The sequence below is a fragment of the Phyllopteryx taeniolatus genome, chromosome 15 (genome assembly GCF_024500385.1).
Source record: "Phyllopteryx taeniolatus isolate TA_2022b chromosome 15, UOR_Ptae_1.2, whole genome shotgun sequence".
NCBI classification, from domain to species: domain Eukaryota; kingdom Metazoa; phylum Chordata; class Actinopteri; order Syngnathiformes; family Syngnathidae; genus Phyllopteryx; species Phyllopteryx taeniolatus.
Window position 1 is genome coordinate 12,631,017 of NC_084516.1, and position 15,916 is coordinate 12,646,932.

The 15,916-nt window shown below is 41.4% G+C and overlaps 1 protein-coding gene across 2 annotated transcripts in view; it reads right to left on the reverse strand.

The window, feature by feature from the left end:
- sardh (sarcosine dehydrogenase) overlaps positions 1–12,047 on the reverse strand; it is a 51,527-nt gene extending 39,480 nt beyond the window's left edge. Inside the window, exons 1-7 of one of the 2 annotated variants that reach the window (XM_061799138.1) lie at positions 11,876–12,047; positions 8,972–9,175; positions 8,477–8,613; positions 7,738–7,916; positions 4,739–4,918; positions 3,186–3,309; positions 2,333–2,433 (exon numbers count right to left, since the gene is read on the reverse strand). In XM_061799138.1, coding sequence (XP_061655122.1) covers positions 2,333–2,433; positions 3,186–3,309; positions 4,739–4,918; positions 7,738–7,916; positions 8,477–8,613; positions 8,972–9,159 — 909 coding nt within the window. In that variant the 5' untranslated portion in view covers positions 9,160–9,175; positions 11,876–12,047. Of the gene's footprint in view, positions 1–2,332; positions 2,434–3,185; positions 3,310–4,738; positions 4,919–7,737; positions 7,917–8,476; positions 8,614–8,971; positions 9,176–10,342; positions 10,490–11,875 lie in introns of those variants that run through there. The other variant, XM_061799139.1, reaches the window with a different exon arrangement.
- Positions 12,048–15,916: the final 3,869 nt, after the last annotated feature.

Consider the following 15,916-nt stretch of genomic DNA (forward strand, 5'->3'; position numbering starts at 1 on the left):
GACCAAGATAGAACTTTTTGGCCTTAATTCTAAGCGGTATGTGTGGAGAAAACCAGGGACTGCTCCTCACCGGTCCAATACGGTCCCAACAGTGAAGCATGGTGGTGGCAGCATCATGCTGTGGGTGTGTTTTTCAGGTGCAGGGACAGGACAACTGGTTGCAAAGGAAGGAAAGATGAATGCGGCCAAGTACAGGGATATCCTGGACAAAAACCTTCTCCAGAGTGCTCAGGACCTCAGACTGGGCCGAAGGTTCACCTTCCAACAAGACAATGACCCGAAGTGCACAGCTAAAATATCGAAGGAGTGGCTTCAGAACCACTCCGTGACTGTTCTTGAATGGCCCAGACAGAGCCCTGACTTAAACTCAATTGAGCATCTCCGGAGAGAACTGAAAATGGCTGTCCACCAACGTTCACCATCCAACCTGACAGAACTGTTGAGGATCTGCAAGGAGGAATGGCAGAGTGTCCCCAAATCCAGGGGTGAAAAACTTGTTGCATCATTCCCAAAAAGACTCACGGCTGTATTAGCTCAAAAGGGTGCTTCTACTAAATACTCAGCAAACGGTCTGAATACTTATGGATGTGTGAGATTTCAGATTTTCTTCTTTAATAAATCTGCAAAAATTTCAACAATTCTGTTTTTTTTCCTGTCAATATGGGGTGCTGTGTGTACATTAATGAGGGGGAAAATTAACTTAAGAGTTTTGCAAATGGCTGCAATATTACAAAGAGTGAAACATTAAAGGGGATCTGAATACTTAACAGACAATACAGTCATTCTCAAAAATATTGGCACCCCAGGGGTGTGTGTGTGTATGTGTGTATATATATATATTTTATATAGTGACTGTATATTTATTTTTTTTAGCACAATTGTACAATTACAATGATGGACATGTTTTTTTTAATTCAATTATCTTATGATTCCGCAAAAAGAATGGGTCATTATTTGCATCACTGCAGACGCTGCACCGATCCGTCTGTCGATCTCCTGCTCCGTTTTACCCTCACTTGTGAACGAGACCCCAAGATATTTGAACTCCTCCACTTGAGGCCGCATCTCATCCCCGACCTGGAGAGGGCACTCCATCCTAAAGTACGTTATACAGTGTTTTTATATTTGGATAATAGCCTACATACTGTAGTCTCTCTCCTATGGCAGTGCAATAAGGCAGCAAAGCAAGCTGGATTTATCATTTCCCTTTCAATGGTGACATAATTTACAACTGATAATACAATGGATAAAAATAAAATGTGTTGTGATTCAAACTACAAACTCACGAGGAAAACGTTTACTATGCTCATAAATCAAGTGTGTGTCAGATGCAAATAATTCTTCCCAGATGTAAAGGGGCAGGTTGTGTCGCCCCACGCTGGCCATTGGAAAGGCAGCAGTTTAAAGAGTCGGCCTACATCCACTTCTTTTATCCAGTTTGTGGAAGCGTGTATGCATGATGGACCAGTAATGCTGCTTAAGCGCCTATAAAACTACGTAAGAGAGACTAGTTCTGGTTTAAAAAGCATCAGCTTCTAGAGGATGAACACTATTGCACGTGCACACTGGCTCAGTGCGCACTCACTAATTTGTTACACATGACAGAGTTCAATTGTGCCACTTCAGATTGTACTTACATATACACAGCCAGCCTAATACAATTAGAATATGTACACACACACACACAAAAAAAACAAACACACGGAACCATCTGATCTTTTTACACGTTGTATAACTAAACTAAAATTATAAACTAAAACTTCATGGTCACAGTGCCCCCTGCTGGTTATATTAATTTTGACTGAATTTCTACCGGGCAGCATGCCGTTATTAAAAGGTTAGTACGTCTGACTCACATTCGAGCAGTTCTGCGTTGGAATCCTGTGTGTAGGTTCCAATATTCTCCCCGTGCATGTGTGGGTATTTTCCAGGACATCCAGATTCTTCCCTCATTGCTAAAACCAGCACGTTAGTTTCATTAAAGACTCTAAATTGTCCATACTTGTTAAAGTGAGTGTCCACTTGTAAATAGTAATAATTAGTCAATATAGCAGTCCAGGGTGTATCCCACCTCTTAGTCGGCTGGGATAGGCTCGAGCTCACCCGTGATCCTAATGAGGACAAGCGCTATAGAAAATGGATGGATGGCTGTATTTCTACCTCCCTTTGGGCTACAGTATAAATCTACAACTGGGTTATAATCATGGTTTCCTTTTATAGATACATTTTGTTAAATCCTAAAATGGGAAAAATTACTTTTCAATGTTCAGAAAATGGGCTTTTTCTCTAGAGACTGAGCTATAATTCTGAAGGTTATGGGCAGACGACTGACCTGAATGCCTTCAATCCTCTCTGTTACCACATAGGCATGATGCATGGCAATGAGGGGCACCTTCACTCCAGCCATTTGCCCCAACTTGGTGCCCCACACTCCTGTACCATGAGCACAACACAGCAATGTTATTAGGTCACCTTCAATTCTGAAAAGTATATGTAAAGGTAGTGTTCCTATCTATTTTAAGTCTTATTCCAGCATTTTTAAAAACAATATTGCTACCCCATAAATTGTATATTCACAAAAATATCGATATTGATTAAATTATTCTTTCCATTTATCACATTAAAATAGATGGGCTTAAAGTATATGCAACAACGTCCAACACTTCATGTGGGTACAGCTGTGTGAAAAAAAGAGAAAAATATATTTTTAAAACTGCCACACTAACTTTAGTGATTAATTATTTTGGCGTCAGACTGTGCAAATGTGACATTAAAAAAATAAAAATGGAAAATAAACTGTCGGACTTGAAAGTTCACAAACACCAACAACTTGTGGAAAAATGTGGAAAAACATTATGTTAAGTGTAATGTACCAAAATGTTAGCTAAAACAACATTTACAGTGTGTGCTTTATATTACAGCTGCAGGGGAGTCCCCAGCCATTTTGTTCTCTCATGGGAGGCATGCTTGTATGCACATGCTTAAGCACATATATTTATTTTAATATTAGTCGGATTCATGTGTTGTGAAAGAAATAGCCATAATACAAAGCACTTTACTCAAACAATAACATAAAGACGGGCTATGTTTTTATTTCAACACGTATTTATTTCAACGATAAAATCCTTTGTATTATTTATATTTTTTTCCACCTGACACGCACACCAAAAACATTATTGCCTGACCTGCACAGTTCACCGCACATGGAGTCTCTATGGTGCCGTGCGGGGTCTCCACTGCCTTCACCCTCTTCACCCCAAGGTCGTCCACCCGCACTTTGATACCAGTTACAGGGCAGTTCTCAATCACCTGGTTTAGGAGGGCACAGTTTCTTTTGTTATGGGGGATTAGTCACATGCATTGTAGATATCTGCATACTATATGTGTACAGGAACTGTATGGTGAATAGGTATTGTAGATTTTTTTTAGTCTGACAAAACTGTGTTAATTTATGTACAAATCAATGAAAGCGTGTATATCTGAATTTTTTTATATTTCTTTCCTAAAAAAATAAAATAAATCTGTCGTTGATTATTTTTCCCCCAAATAATTTTTTATTTAAATATTTTTTTCAGATATGTTTTAATTAAATTAAATGTTTTTATTGGGCATCTATACAGCCTCAAAATAACAGCTACATTATCACATTGTATGAGAGGTTATTACCTAATAAACAAATTCAGTTTTAGAATACCAGAGAGAGAAGAAATTAAAAGATAATGTATGGTTGCAATTGTGTAACCCTTTACCCAACAATGCAAATACAAACGTGAATATGGCACACGTTTGCTCACATTATATAGAGTATAACATGTTGAACATGTTGTCAAAGTAGCATTTAAAGAAAGGCTGCAGACTTTTGAAAAGTAGTATAAATCTTTGTTGAGGTTGTTTTGATCCACTTGTGTTGTCATTAATGTTGCTACTTGGCACTTTTTCTTAACCAACTGGAAACTTGATTGGCAGTATATTGCCTGATAAGGCATTAATGATACCTCTGTGCCAAATTTTGATATTTTTTTTAAGTGCAATTTTTGTGCACAGGGCCTGAATCTGTTTTATTTATATTTTATTTATTGTTCTACATTACAATGTCAATGTTCATTTTTCTTAGACTTAAAACTGAATTGCTCTTAAAAGGATGCACTTGAATTACTATACTTTAATATCATTATATCAGTGGCGTAAAAAACATCAACAATACTATTGTTTGTCGTGAAATTTGCTATTTGCTAAACATAAATATATTGAGAGCAAGAGCAAGGGATAATTTAAAAAATAAATAAATAAAATATTGTACAAACGGTATAAAAAATAGAGTAACACCTGTAATACAAATCCGCAATATAGCCGGACTGTGAAGCAAGAACCGTGATATAGCGTAGGATTACTTTATCTGTATTCCGTGATAAGTTGCAAGGGACTCATTGTTCCCACGTTGGGACTCATTGTTTCCATGACTTGTGCATCCCGGGACTCACATAGTCTCAAGAGTAAAATGATCTATGAGTATATTAATATGTTCAGTGATTCTTTAATGCACAGGTTTATGCACATTTTAAGTCATTGCTCCATCTAAGAAGCTATTCCATCTGATGAGTACTTTTTGTGATTAATTTCAAGCACTTGAAAGAAATGTATCCAAAATTGAAGCCCCTTTGTAGTTAGATGTTGTTTTTATGGTTTTTGACATATGTCATATTCATGAACTGAAGACGGACTGTTACGTAAATGTTACCGTGGCTCCCCTAGCAGAGGCCGCTCGGCTCAAGGTGGTACAGGTGCCTGCAGGGTCCATGGTGCCATCCTTGGGCACATAAAGTGTCCCGTAAAGGTCGTCAACATTCATCAGAGGATAGAGGTCCTTTGTCTCGGCAGGTGAGAGCACATGGGACTCTATGCCGTAAACTTTACCCAGCTAGAAGGCAGGGAGAGGTTACAGCTTTAATGATTATGATTTGTACATTTAAAAAAAACAAAAACATTTCCAACGTTAAATAAAATATGCAAGAAGGTCTCAACAGTAGGAACTCACATGTCCCAGGGAAGTGAACTTTAGACTCCTGGCAATTATATAATCAAAGTAAACAAAGCAGCTACTACCTTCATCTGTTACACAAGTACAGAGACAAGAACTTGCAAGAGTTGGCAGTCCTGCAATGGAAATGTTCATCAAGTAAAAGAAAAAAAAACTGTATAGAGAATTTGTTCAAGGAACTTATTCGTATCCTGGCCAAATATGAATTTCTATTCTGTGAATTTGTATCTTACAGTCCAAAATGATATATATATATAAGTAGAAAAAAAAATTGAAACACTACAAAAATGAAGTTATTCATACTGTTTTTAATACAAGCATATCCAATGTTCTAAAGTTAGAGGTGATTAGAATGCCCTATGTGTGCGCTCAATAGGATCAGGGATATTAATCATTTTCAAAATGTAAAAATTAATAAATGAATGATAGAATATATGAATGAATATATGAAATATGGTTACCTACTGGTCAAATCGAGACAAAAAGATTCAACAAATAAACCTTTATTTTAAATCATTTGGCCAGGGTATGAATAATAACTATACTAACTATACCGTACTTCCCATGGGCTCACCACCTGTGGGAGGGGCCATAGGGGTTGGCAGACTGGGGTGGTGGTCCCCCTTTTTAAGAAGGAGGACCAGAGGGTGTGTTCCAACTACAGGGCGATCACACTCCTCAGCCTCCCTGGTAAGGTCTATCCAGTGGTGCTGGAGAGGAGGGTCCGTCGGGAAGTCAAATCTCAGATTCAGGAGGAGCAGTGTGGTTTTCGTCCTGGCCGTGGAACAGTGGACCAGCTCTAAACCCTCGGCAGGGTCCTCGAGGGTGCATGGGAGTTCGCCCAACCAGTCTACGTCTATCTCCAGTCAGTCTGTGTGTTTTGTAGACTTGGAGTAGGCGTTCGACCGTGTCCCTCGGGAAGTCCTGTGGGGGATGCTTCGGGAGTATGGGGTACCGAATCCCCTGATACGGGCTGTTCGGTCCATCTACGTCCGGTGTCAGACCTTGGTCCGAAATGCCGGCAGTAAGTTGGACTCGTTTCCGGTGAGGGTTGGACTCCGCCAAGGCTGCCCTTTGTCACCGATTCTGTTCATAACTTTTATGGACAGAATGTCTAGGCGCAGCCGAGGCGTAGAGGGGGTCCGGTTTGGTTGCCTCAGTATTGCATCTCTGCTTATTGCAGATGATGTGGTTCTGTTGGCTTCATCAAGCCGTGATCTCCAATTCTCACTGGAGAGTGTGAAGCGGCTGAAATGAGAATCAGCACCTCCAAATCTGAGGCCATGGTCCTCAGTCGGAAAAGGGTTGCGTGCCCTCTCCGGGTGGAGGAGAGTTCAAGTATATTGGGGTCTTGTTCACGAGTGAGGGAAGAATGGAACGGGAGATCGACAGGCGGATCGGTGCAGCGTCTGCAGTGATGCGGACTTTGTATCGGTCCGTTGTGGTAAAGAGGGAGCTAAGCCGAAACGCAAAGCTCTCGATTTACCGGTCGATCTACGTTCTTACCCTCCTCTATGGTCACGAGCTGTGGGTCGTGATCCTGGATACAAGCGGCCGAAATGAGTTTCTTCCGGAGGGTGTCCGGGCTCTCCCTTAGAGATAGGGTGAGAAGCTCAGTCGTCCGGGAGCATGTCAGAGTAGAGCCGTTGCTCCTCCACATCGAGAGGAGCCAGATGAGGTGGCTGGGGAATCTGATTCGGATGCCTCCCGGACGCCTCCCAGGTGTGGTGTTCCGGACATGTCCCACCGGAAGGAGACCCCGGGGACAACCCAGGACACGCTGGAGAGACTACGTCTCTCGGCTGGCCTGGGAACACTTCGGGATCTCGGGAGCTGGATGAAGTGGCTGGGGAGAGGGAAGTCTGGGCGTCCCTGCTAAAGCTACTGCCCCCGTGACCCGTCCTCGGATAAGCGGTAGAAAATGGATGGATGGATGGATGGATGGATAACTATAACGTAATTGCAGTTACTATTAAAAACATCAATAACCTCAGAAATTGTATGTGAATGCAAATGGATTTTGTTACTGACCAGAAATGGCAAAAAAGAGAACTACTATAACTGACACCTAAACAATGGCTATTAATTTCATCACACCATATCATAGCAATACCCAAAACATGCAAAGGTACAGTGGGAGGAAAAAGTACGTGAACCCTTTGGAATTTCTCAAATTTCATCATAAATTGGTCATGATGCTGTAGCATGTCCTGATGAGTTATTGACACCAGACATCTTGCTTCAACAATTTTGGAGAAACAGTCCAAAATCCATCCTGATCGTTGCGCACGTCTGGCTCTGCAACTCCAGGAAACCTTTGGCTGAGGTTATTGGCTGCCAAAGGATGGTCAACCCTTCATCAAATCCAAGCGGTCACTTACTTTTCGTTCCTGTCCCGTGAATCTTTACATTATACCTCGATAAAAATATGACAACATAATTGTTTGTGTGGTATTAACTTAAGAAGACTGTTTGTCTTTGTGATTTAGATAAAGATCAGACCACTATTTATGGCTAATCTATACAGAGATTTAAGACATTTCAAGAGGTTCACATACTTTTTCCTCCCACTGTATCCTCCCAGAGGCAATGAGCAATATAGCGATGTCACCCGGGGCATATGATGTGTATATGGTATGATCTTGTATGAATGCCACTGTTTTACAGATGTTAAAAAGTCGAGCGATCCTGCTTCTCACCGACATGAGGCGCTTGTACTCGTCCAGCCGCTGCTTGTTGGAGGCGATGAAGAGTCCTCCGTTCTGGATCCAGCCGGTGTGGAGGCCCGTCTCTTCCTCCAGGTCTTTGCTGATCAAGTTCCGTGTGTGGGCCAGGAGCTCCACCTCAACGTCGCTCGGGCGAAGCTGCCACAGGAGGCCTGGAAGAGACACACCCACAAATGTACACTCATTTTGTAGCCAGGAATGCAACCAAATGTCGCACTAAATCACAACAGTAACCAATGACAGTGGATGTCTTTCTTGGATGTCGCTTTAACCACATTTATATCAAAAAGTGCCAGGTATTGTTCTTAGGACTTGTAGTTCCATCCATCCATTTGTATTGTTTTTTATCTCATTAGGATTGCAGGTGAGTTGAAGCCTATCATAGCTGACTTTGGGCAAGAAGCGGGAAACAACATGGACTGGTTGCCAGAAAAACGCAGGGCGCAGATAGACAAACAACCATTCGCATACACACCTATGGACAATTTAGCGTAGCCTGTATTCAATAAAACTTAACAGGCATGTTTTTGAATGTGGGATTGTACGACTATGCTATCTGGTATCAGCAAACTTGGAACCCTGCTAACCAGGTACATGAAATGGTACCTCATAGTTCCTAGTTGTCTTTTTTTTTTTTTTTTTTTTTTTTTAAAGTATCGATAGCAAAGAGAGCCGTGAAAAACTATGTTTGCACAAACTTCAAGTCTATGACCTGCTGTGTGCCAGGTGGTTCCAGCAGTCAGTCGGTCTCTCTCCAGCAGAACCACATTGGTCAGGCCCATTTTAGCGAGGTGATACACGGTCTGACAGCCCAGACTGCCTCCTCCGATCACCACCACGTCTGCTGACCTGAACCAGGAAGCACGAGAACAAAACTTGTTAACCTTGTATTCATGTTGACCTATGATTGTGTCTGAAAACTAAAGTCAGTAGTTCGCACCACGCTGCGAATTCAGTTCAGTTCGTTACACTACAGTTGTTCAGAGTTATTCAAATTAACCAAGATCTGGCTTGTGGCTTGGACAACCATGTAAATATTGTGACATCATAGCAGCCAGACAAATACTGCCAAATACATACACATACAAACAGGATATGGTAAACAAAGGAAACTCCTCAACTGACTACAATGTTTCTAGTTATCACTGTGGTTGGTAACCCCCACATCGATCTCATGTTGGAAACGAGTCATCAGTCCGACGCTAACCCTGGTAAAGGTTTAGTCGGCCCAGATGTGGCTGTGCCATCCCGTTTGAGTGTCTTCTCATAAGGGACGCTCTTCTCTGCGGTGGGCTCCGAGCTGTATGTCCGACAACTTGCCCGGCACAGCGGGACGGTGAGCGGGGGGCGCACCGCCGACACCAACTGCCGAACCGCACTCCCAAGGAAGGCCATGGCCCCTGTGAAGGCTCTAAATTCGCACAAACACACAAAAAAAAAACAACACATCAGGCATTTACCACCTCAAGCGTGTTTGTTGTTCTTTTTTGCGAGCCAGAAGGTTATGACTGATGGCAGCAAGTTGGATTGAGCCATAGTGTACCACTAACTTACGCTAACGCTAAACAGGAAGTACAGCAGTAACTAAAAGTGCCTTCTTGTGCCTTGTGACGAGGAATTTTAGGCCGGACGCCATTTGTAACCTCGAAATGTTGACTGTCGGACCGTCGTAAACAGAGAACTGTCTGTAATTTGATGTTCATTATTTCGTAAAATGTATCCAAACTGAACCAAGTCTGCAGTCAAACAGATTCAGTTCAACCTTTTCCACTGTGTAAATTAGGTTAGAAGAAATGTCAAAGAACTGTCAATAGCAGTGTTGTACTATTCAGTTTTGTCTCAATTGCTTCAACACAATTTTAATCCAACAATCCATTGTACACAATCAACCAAATTTGATTTTTTTTAAATAATAATTTGCCAATCTGTGCAAATGTTACACAAAAAGGTCTGCTGACCAACAAGTGATACCTTTAAGACAAGACCCTTAACTTCAAGGAGCAATCAAGTAAGTACCCCTTATCAAAAGCTAACGATAATCTGTGCATTCAACATAACTCACTGCAGCTCTTCTTACCTTTTAGCTATGATGTAGTGGTTCACCCCTTTGGCATAGACTGCAAATGTATGAGGTCACCACTGACTAATTTAACCATATTCCTCCTCACCCTCATATAAATTCAATAGAATGGAAGAAGCATTTCTTCACCAAGCAGCCGAATTACACTTGCCAATTAATGTAGTGGCGTGGCGCATGACATCGCCAAACACAAATACTCTAACCCCTCTGTCAACAACTTGGCCAAACATCAAAGTATGTGCTGCTTATCAGAAGATAATGCTAGTAAAACTGTGAGCTAATGTAAATATATGTTAACACTGCAGCTCTGCTTATCTTTTTGCTTTGATGCTTTGGCCTCGTGAAAGCGGCTCTCTTCTTTCTCTAGAACCTACGCCAGCATAGTGCCAAATCATTGGCTGAGAAAGTCAGTGTGGGAGTGGTTATTATGTAAATTAAGAAGGGCGGAACAACTCACTCACAGACACATTTTCTGAAATAAGCAGATAAAAGATTTACTTGGGTGTGTAATTTCCACACTTGACTGCAGGCACCAACTATCCATCCATTTTCTGAGCTGCTTCTCCTCACTCGGGTCACGGGCGTGCTGGAGCCTATCCCAGCTGTCATCGGGCAGGAGGCGGGGTACACCCTGAACTGGTTGCCAGCCAATCGCAGAGCACATACAAACAAACAACCATTCGCACTCACAGTCACACCTACGGGCAATTTAGAGTGTCCAATTTATGCATGTTTTTGGGGTGTGGGAGCAAACCGGAGTGCCTGGAGAAAACCCACGCAGGCACGGGGAGAACATGCAAACTCCACACAGTCGGGGCAGGGGATTGAACCCGGGTCCTCAGAACTGTGAGGCTGACGCTCTAACTAGTCGGCCGCCGCACCAACTATATATTTGTAAACAAACAAAAGTCCAGCCATCCATCCATTTCCCTCATTAAGGTCGCAGGTGTGCTGGAGCCTATCCCAGCTGACTTTGGGCGAGATGCAGATCACACCCTCGACTGGTCGCACGTCAATTGCAAAGATAAAAAGTCAACAGCGACTACCACACTATTCTGCTGCACAAAAAATACAGTGTCTATAAAGTCTCTTAATAATTTAAAACATTTATTACAAAATAAGAATACGGTAAACCCCCGCTATTCGTAGGGGATAGGGACAGAGCCCTGCTGTAAATACTAGCAAAAATATTAGTACAGTAATGTATTAGTATTGATGCCCCCCTCCAATTTTTTTTATTTTCATATCAATATATACAGTATGTAGCAGTTCAAATCCTAAATATACCCCAATATTTACACTGCCCATAAAAATAAATGGCTTGAAGATGACTTGATTTTGAAAAAAAAAAAAATGCACCTGAAGTGCTCATGTACTGTACATGCATATGCAGGCCAAGAATCTCTCCTGATTTTTTTTCTGCTAACAACTCAGGCAAAACTTTGCTCCTCCACGACATACTGTACAAAGCTTGTTTCGTCTCAGATGTTAGGAATCACGTCAACATTTCTCTTTGAAACCAATGCTGTACTACTTTACTATTAAACAGGGCTTTGGCATCATCTTGTGCAGTGATTCCACATCAATAAATAGCAAATACACAGGGGGATTATCATATCATATCAGGTGACTAGTTCAGTTGAGGTTATGACACTATTGCAAGCCAAGCTGAGGGGGGCTATCACGTTCCTCCTCACACCTGTGACCAATCCCTAAAAAAAAATACAAATAAAAATAAAAATCATACATAAAACAATGTATTTATTTACTTATTTTTAACAGTAGTGATTACTCAATGTCGACGGGTAGAAAGGCGCTTTTACTCATTGTTCGGTTACACTTGGAGGTAACCTCGAAAGGCTTGCAGGGAGCATGTAAAGCAAGTCGTTGAGTGGCTAGTGGCAAAGAGTCAACGTCGCTTTGCTGTCGAGCAGCACAGCGAGCACAAACGAGCCGGGGAAAGGCAAACTGTAGCAGTGTCGCGTGTCACAGCTGCTTCAGCCGTGACACTCGGAAGCAGAAAACACTTACCGGGAAGGGGGGGCGGGGGGAATAATAATAAATTAATTTTAAAAAAGCAGATTCCGAAGAGGTTTGGAGCTGTTTGAGTGTGTCCAGGGGAGACAAATTGGGAGGTAAATGAGTGGACACTTCTTGACGAGCGGCAAGGAGGGCGGCCGGACACAACGTGGAGCTGCCGACACGTTGGCCACGCCCCTTTCCTGCACACCACAGGGCGCTCAAACTACGGCTCGCGGACCAGAACCAGCCCGTCGAGTGTCCAATCCTTCCCGTGGGGATGGATGATTTTTGCTGTGTAAAATTTAAGAGACCACATTGACTGCAATTTCTTTCTATCAAAGTAACTGTTGTTGATCATTCTGTCCACAGGACGGCGCACTGACACCACATTTTATTTCTATGAAAATGGATACTTACAGTAAAAACGTTTTAAGTCACTGAATATTGCAAAATGTCAGTCAACAGCTTCAGTTCAAAAGAGGTTGGCTTGCTGGAACCCACTTGTGTTTATACGGTGTGACGACTCAGCTGAGGTTGTCAAGATTTTCAGATGATTTGGAAACATATGCAAATTTAAAATGATTTCTAGAGCTTAATGAGTTGTTTTGTAAAATCTATATACTGTATATATAGATCCATCGTGGTCTGTAAGTTGCCCAAGTGTAAATGAAAAGCTCGTAAAAAAAAGATTTGCAACGTTGTTGAAATTGCATTCATTTTTGTGAAGATATTTCAGATTGTTCATATAATTTGCAGCAAGATAATAATAAATGTATCGGCAGTTTCAGAATGTACTTGTAATTACTTGCAACAAAATAATGGGGGAAATGTTTTAATATACTTGGATTCTGCAGCAGCACCAGCAAGTTAACGTCTTAATGGCGTTGAAAAAAAATAAAAAATGAAAAAAACAGAAGGAAGGTTTTGGAGTGGCCTCGTCAATGTCTGGAATCCGAATGCTGTGGCGAGGCTTTAAAAAAGGCCGTTCATGCTCGAAATACCTCAATTTTTGCTGAATTCAAACAATTCTGAAAGGAAGAGTGGGCCAAAATAGCTTCGCATAGATGCGAAAGACTCATTGCCAGTTATAGAAAGCGCTTGATTTCAGTTGTTGCTGCTGAGGGTGGCCCAACCAGTTAAGTTATTAGGTTTAGGGGGCAATTACTTTTTCACACAGGGCTAGGTACTGTAGCTTTGAATAGTTTTTCCCCCTTAAAAACACCATTTAAAAACTGCATTTTATGTTTACTTGGGTTATCTATGTCTCATATTTACATTGGTTGATGCCCTAAACAGTAAAGTAGTAAGTATATACTGTGTATATTAAACATTTTTGTCATGATGATTTGACTGGGAAAATCATATATTTAAAAATTCATCCAAAGTACATTAGTGACAGAAGTTCATGTGCTGTTTAAGTGTTCCTGGACAAGTATGTAACAAAAGTTTTTTGTGACTTAAAGAACTAATTCATTGAATTATAATGTGTGTTCTTACATCATTATATTCCATAGATATGATACAATTCATTATGTTCCAGTGTCCACTGCCTCATAATTTTGTATGTTCGTTCCATGCCTGATAAAGGATTAATAGATAGGGCATAACAAACATTGTTTGACCTCCAAGTCAAGAGCTGCAGACTTGTCTTTTTTTTCACCCCCCTCAAGTAACCTGAGTGAATACAGGCCACAGTCACTTCATGATGTCGTGCGTTTGTGTGCTCTCCAAAGCACAAAACTGTGAACAACGAAGCGCCACTTTTGAGTGTCGTAAAAGGAGGCCTGAATGCGGTGAATCCCCACCTCCATCCCGGCAGCCAATGGGGAGCCCACAGTAGGAAGCCTCCTGCAGAAGGAGGTTCTCTCCGGTTCGTGCAGCTTTGAGCAGGACGCACAGAATCTCACAATCTTTTCCTGCATTTGCACCTCGTGTGAACCCTGTGAAAATTAACCCTGGCAACCTTTGAACGGTACCCTCGTCAAATCCTAGCCATGGTCTTGGATAACAGTATCTAATCTGGACTATTGTATATCATCATGTGTAGGCACAGTCTGCAACATGAAACAAAAAGTTAGGACATTAGAGTTTGGTTGATTATTTATTTTGTTGTAAACATACCATGGAAAATTTCCCTTTTGTAATAATTTCCTGGCAGCACATCTGCCTCACGATTCTGAGGTTCGACCTTACTGTATGGAGTTTTCAAGTTGTCCACGTGCTTGCATGGGTATTCTCCTCAAGGTACTTCCCAAACCCCCAAAACATGCATGTTAGGTTAATTATAGACTTTATATGTCCATCAGTGTGAATTTGAGCATGAACGCTTGTTTGCCTACACATCTACACAGTCTGGGTATGTTTATGAGAGACCACCTCAACATTTTGGGATTAGAAAGACTGCAGAGTCCTGACCTCAACCCACAAACACTTTGACTGACAACTCGTGGTTGAGGAGTGGAATGCCACCCCACAGCAGTGTGTGACCAGGCTGGTGACCATCTTGAGGCTGCATGATTCTTCTGAGGCTCTTGACCATTTGTTGTCCTGTAATTATAATCACTCATTTGTACCTAATGAAAGTAATTGCCACCTGTGTTGCCTCGCATATTCGTGGTTCGCTACTCGCAAGTTAAACTACTGTACTTGCAGATTTCTGGGGGTAACTTATTGTCTTATTTGTAGAAAACGTAATTGCTGTTTTTCTTCTCTTTCTCATAAAAGAGTATTTGGTGCTTTGGTGCCATCTTCTGGAAACTACTTGATGGCAAGGAACGAAGTTGAAGTGACAGGAAGAGCTTCATTTACGCAGGCCATCACCTTGGCTAATAGAAAAGTAGTGCAGCAGGGGCCAGTCCCTAACCCCCACTAATAGCGGTGGAAGACTATGTATGAATATTTTTTCCCACCGCACAGTTAGCCCATCTGCCAAACAGTTCTGAGGTTTCCAATCTCAACTCCGGCCAATCTCAACTCCGGCATTCCTGTGTGGACTTTACATGTTCTCCCTGTGCTGTTGGTTTTCTCCAGGTGCTCTGCCTTCCTCCCACAATCAAAACCATGCGGGTTTGGTAATTAAAGACTATAAATGTAAATCTTAGTTCATGTCTCCAGGTTCTAGTTTATGTTAAAATAAGTATGGGATTAAAGACATGGGCACATACTCAATGGTTGAATGCATCTTCCTTACAAACGGGACATAATTTAAAAGGGAAATACACAGGCCTCAAAGGTTTATACTGTACGGGCAAGTAACATAGTAAAAATAGATTAAAACAAATCTACAAAACAAATGTTATTTATTTTTGTTATTTGAATTTGTGGAGGAATCTCATTCATTCTGGTCAGTCACTTTTTTTTTCCAGATTAAACTAGGTCAAGGATGTGCGGCTGGTGTATTGCTAGGGGGAGAAATGCACACATGGCTACAATCTGTGTGAGGTTGAATGAAAATATCACAAAAATGTTGCAACTCAGGAAGTATTTTTAGCATGATTCAACACGTATCCTTCAGTTGATCAATTATAAGAATAATATGAGTTTACGCCCTTCATTGTGCAACATGCTATGCACAACATCCACCACCACCATCACCATGTGATTCCAATGCGTTGTATACACTCAATGCACACCCAAGCCCTCCTGGATGTTAGCAAGTTTAGAAAAACTGCATTAACAGCTTCAATGTGATACACCTTAAAATACTAAATGCTCTGTAAGGACAGTTATACATTGACTTTGGAACAGAGCCAGTAAACGTCATCGGAGACTGCTAAACGTGGTCTGAGTAGTTCAAATTTCAGAATTGTTTATAGAAACTGCAGATATATAGGGAGAGTACCACCTAGTGTAAAATGTGCGGCCGCAGGGGCAACTTTCATTTGTGTGAGGTTACTTTCAAAGGCTCGGACAGTACAAGTTTTGGGTTTGAGTAATTCATACAACCATTTCACTAGCAAGTTCAGAACAACAATGCCAGCCATAAAAGTTTCCAGTTTGAATATTAAAAGGAGTTTGAAACGAAGCTTATAAATAAAATATTAGAAATCA